Raw genomic sequence first — 5,000 nt, 5'->3', positions numbered from 1 at the left:
ACAGCATAGCTTCGAGGAAAGCCACCGTCCTGGACACCGATTACACCAATTTCTCCGTGTTAGTGGAGTGCCAAAGGTTTTGGCCCTTCAGGAGAGTCTCGGCCGTCATACTGAGCAGGACAACCACCCTCGACGATGCCACTATCGCGAAGGTGAGATCGCACTTCGGTTTGTCCTGTTTGCAAAGATATTACCATTTGGGTCTTCCCTTTTTTCTTATATTTTCTTTCTTTTCTTACCATTCCTATTGTTATTTTTCTCTTCGTGTTTATTTTTCTCTTCTTTTTATCCCTTTCAGTTACTTGTTATTATCCTTATATACTTATACACTCTATATTTCTGTCTCCCAACCCAGATCAAAGAAGACCTGAACACTTTAGGCTACGACATCGACGACTTCGACAAGATCAACCACGAGACATGCAATCCCGACGCCGATTTCAACCTGGGCGTCGACGAGCAGGGCAACTTCAACTTCAACGGCGAGCCTCTACCCGTCCCTGCAATCCCCGAGGGCCTGCCTGCCGAAGTTATCCCCGAGTTGAATGAAGTTCTCGGCGCTCGTAGGAGGAGGCGATGAGGAGGGACTTTGACGCGAGGAAGTGCGCTCGTTTTTAAGCTGCGAGAAGTGAGTGCGAATTTATAATGGATAGGAATACATTGTTTTGGTTTGGATTGACGCAGATCTTGGTGTTTCACTCTTTCCCTGTGGGCGTGGCTTGTGCCTTGTTGGTCGTGGCTTTTGTTTCTATTCGAAAAAATTCTGGAAGACGAAGGAGAAGGAGGGAGACGGGGAAGATGAGGGTGAGGAGGAAAATTATTGACTGGATGGATAGAGAGGTAGAGGGAGAGAGAGAGAGAGAGAGAGAGAGAGAGAGAGAGAGAGAGAGAGAGAGAGAGAGAGAGAGAGAGAGAGAGAGAGAGAGAGAGAGATTGATAGTTAGATAGAGAAGAATTGAGTGAGAGAGAGAAAGAGAGAGAGAGAGAGAGAGAGAGAGAGAGAGAGAGAGAGAGAGAGAGAGAGAGAGAGAGAGAGAGAGAGAGAGAGAGAGAGAGAGAGAGAGAGAGAGAGAGAGAGAGAGAGAGAGAGAGATTGATAGCTAGATAGAGGAAGAGAGTAATAGATGGAGAGAGAGAGAGAGAGAGAGAGAGAGAGAGAGAGAGAGAGAGAGAGAGAGAGAGAGAGAGAGAGAGAGAGAGAGAGAGAGAGAGAGAGAGAGAGAGAGAGAGAGAAAGAGAGAGAGGAAGAGAGAGAGAGATTGATAGCTAGATAGAGGAAGAGAGTAATAGATGGAGAGAAAGATAGATAGGATTGACACGAATTTACCTACTTGCAATAGCATAGGTGGAAAAGACAATGCTTTACACGAACATATGGCGATTTTGTGGATATTTTCAAGGAAATAGGAAATTCAAACTTTTATGGTTCGTGCAGGCGGTTAGGTGATGTATCACAACGATTCAATCAGATCATGTATTAGATGAAAACCTGTATCAGGACACTATACACACACACACACACACACACACACACACGTCATTCAAGGCAGAGAAAATTGGAAGAGATTCTTGTCATTAAAAAAGGAGGAAGAAAAAGAAAAAAAGAAGCTCCTTACATTTCTCATGAGCTCGCTTCGTAGCCAGACGCTGTGGAAAGGAAATAATTCTAGGTGGATTTGGTGGATTTGAGGATATCAGCCAAGTATTTTGATGTGTTTACTGGATGTAGTTTGTCTGTCATCCACGCCTGAAAAAGTAGTTGAAGACTTCGTACATGTAGGCTCTATGTTGCATTTGCTTTCAAAATCGAAAAAAAAATCAGAAATCGAAAGCCTATCTAATACAGAAGATGCTTTAATGCAACACTTGAAAGGGGTTCACTTCCAGATTTTTCGTTGATCAATGTCTTTGTCGGTCATAGTAGATCTCCATTCACCTTTTATCTGTGGAGGGAAAGATGAAGAGGATAAACTTTTTCCAAATACGCTACGGACTGAACCATTGACACCTATTAGTCTTCGATTGTTGATTTATGGATGAACAAATGATGGGTATATTGTCAAACGAGAATGTATAGAAAAAAAAACTAAGGAAACTCTGCCATGCAACTGCACAAAAGACAGAGTTTGCAAATACCCATTAATTGCCCATCCTGATAATTATTCAAACGAACGAAAGTACTCTCATATTATTGGGCAAAGCTTTGGGCACACTTTGGATGTGTAAAACAACGAACAATGATTCTGCATTCTTCAAGCAAGCGACTTCGAAGCAGTTGCATTTAAGCAATGATCCTTGTGCCATCAAACGACCGGGCTATTTAGCTGCTTTCTCTTCGGATATTTTGCGAAATTGCTTCCAGATCTTTGGTTCTTTGAGTGAATTATATATTCCTGTTCTAGTTGACTTTGTCATTAGATGTTATTAAGATTAGTAAGAGAAATTTATTATCAGAGCAAGAGCTACGAGTTCTGAATTGGACCTTTGTGGGTATTTTTTTCAGTATCTAAAGCCTCAGAGTGTTGGTCTTCAATAACTCAAGAGTTGGGCCGGCCTTAAGCCAACTGGTCGAATTGCTTCCAATTGGGCCTTGAGCCTAAGGGGCCCACACTGTATTGTAATCTATTAACTTGCATTCATTTTTAGGCGCACATTTTGATTGCTTTCCATTCTACCATAGATATAAGAAGTCTATAATAGACTTTTTTTTTATATTTCTATGATTCTACAGACTTTGACGCAAGTTGGCTGGGAATCTAGGCCCATCAGACTTGTTCCCAATTGGGCCCCGTGCCTCCAAAGGCCGGCCCTGCTCACAGAAATATTCAGAATGTATTTTCCCTTTCTCTAAAATATACTTTTAATTTCTCATGTGAATAATACGTATATAGCACTGAGGAATCAAAAACTTATCTTAATAGATCTTGAATGCTAGAATGAGACCCTGAAAGAAAATCAAACCAAAAAGATGTATTGATTCTTGAAGTAGAAAGCGTTCCATGCTTCGATGATTATCTCATAAACAGATAAAACATCTGTTCTGGTACTTAACCACTGCTTGGCGATGATGATCGATCAGCATCATCATAAAATAGGACAATTAGAGAAGGTGTGACGAGTAGAGCAAAGCCGGGGACTGATGTTCGCGCATCATCACAGCCGTTGTTACTAAGTTCTGTGCTTGTGTCACTATCCATTCGGTATCGTGGATGTTTGGTTCCGTAGCCATGTTTTTTTTATGTACCATTTGAGGTTGTTAGTTGCATAGGTCTTAGTTTTGTGGCTACAGGTTCTAAGGACCCTGCCATAGTTGTCAGTGACGCATCACACCTCTGTAGTGCCTTCTACCCCATAGTGCCTGAACTTTTTATCCTTACAGTCAAATGCCCTTTGGTTGTGACATATTTTGCTGCTGAGGTGTGTTTTGTTGCATTTCTTCAGGCTTCACGGTGTTTACACAACCTCAGGTGACCATCTCCAGAGGGAGAGCCCAAGGTTTCACATCCCGATTAAATACCAAAGACATGTTTACGATTGGCATAACTGGCCCTAGATGGGTGTTTAATTGCTCTCCTCCCTGTCTCACGGTGCCTATATGACCTCTGTCTTTTGACGGAAGAAGAGCAGATGACTACATTTCAAATGAGTGTCATTTCCAGTAATGGATACTTCCTTACCAGAGGCCCTAGAGGTGTATTTATTTTTTCTCCCTCTGGTCTCACAGTATCTTTGTGACCCTCACCTATTGACCTGGCATGGAGAGGCCGGATAGCCGCCCCACAGGAGTGTCTCACATCCATTATTGGAGACCTTTTCATCAAAGAACCGAGAAGTGTTCTTATTCGCTCCCCCTGTGGTTCCATAGTCCTTGTGCGACTTCCGCCCACTGACCTTAGAGGGAGAGCCCGAATAGCCACTTCATTGTTTACCTTGACCTGTGTTAGAACCTTCCTCGTGAAAGGATCTGGAGGTGTGTTTTATTGCTCTCTTCCTGATATCGCGGTTTCTGCAAATATATCGCCTTTCAACCTCGGTAGGAGAACATGGATATTCACCTCGCAGGCGTGTGCCATACCTTGTCCTGACAACCTCCTCACTAGATGCCTCAGGATCAGAACCATTTCTGAAGTTGCATCGTTTGTATCGCTAGCCTTTTTTTTTTTTTTTTTTTTTTTAATTTCATGACTACTCCCATCTCTAAATTTCTCTTGACTAGAATACTCCGAAAAAGGTCCTTGTCTGAACCTGCCGCGTTTATTTATTTCATTAGGACAAAGACCCTTTTCTGGTAATCCATATCTGCGCTACCTATCCCGAGGTTAACCAACACTTGACTATTGGTCCTCACTGGTGTCCTATGAACGGGCTCTGCCGACCCTGACGCATATTCCATGGCAGGGCTGTGAGCTTGTAACAGGGAGATTTCGCCCTTTGCAACATAGGTCGTGCAATTTTGCGCAATAGGTTGGTTAACCAAGGAAGGTTGGTTGTGTGCTTGATTCTCGGGGTTTACTGCTTCGAATCCGTTATCCGCTCTTTCTCTCTCGTAATCGGGTAGAGGCGGGGGTGTCGACTGGCTTCGAGAGTTCGAGTTCGACACGTTGAAGGTACCTTTGATAAATCATGTGAATGTTATATAGATTTTCTACTTAATCTACAATGTAATTGCCCTTCAATACGGCGACGATTTCCGTATGTATGTATCGCTTTGCTCATACTCAATAAACCAGGTGGGATTCCCGTAGAGTTTCTACCGCTGCGGCTTTCATAAACAGGCGGTCGCTTCATCTGCATTACCTTGCTTCTACATCCGTCGTAAATGGCTTCGTTACACCGCAATTTTGGTGGTACGGCCCCGTCGCTCAGCAGACGGCACCTTCGTCGTAAATCACGGTACGTAAACTATACGTAATTCGTCCGCTCTTTGCGTTTTCGTCTAACTCGTCGTTTCTTCCGGTCTCGAAGCTCCCCGGGATGGCGCGTAAAGCATCAGCTGTTCC

At 43.3% G+C, this 5,000-nt stretch overlaps 1 protein-coding gene across 1 annotated transcript in view; it reads left to right on the top strand.

The window, feature by feature from the left end:
• Positions 1–683, top strand: part of LOC122263482 (apolipoprotein D-like) — a 3,478-nt gene extending 2,795 nt beyond the window's left edge. Inside the window, exons 4-5 of the mRNA XM_086547065.1 lie at positions 1–152; positions 356–683. Coding sequence (XP_086403191.1) covers positions 1–152; positions 356–580 — 377 coding nt within the window. The 3' untranslated portion in view covers positions 581–683. The remainder of the gene's footprint in view (positions 153–355) is intronic.
• The last annotated feature ends 4,317 nt before the right edge of the window (positions 684–5,000 follow it).

The sequence above is a fragment of the Penaeus japonicus genome, unplaced genomic scaffold (assembly GCF_977035675.1).
Source record: "Penaeus japonicus unplaced genomic scaffold, GWHDUDI00000001_assembly GWHDUDI00000019, whole genome shotgun sequence".
NCBI lineage: Eukaryota > Metazoa > Arthropoda > Malacostraca > Decapoda > Penaeidae > Penaeus > Penaeus japonicus.
The sequence above is the reverse complement of the archived record's forward strand: the minus strand, read 5'-3'. Positions and strand labels throughout refer to the sequence as shown.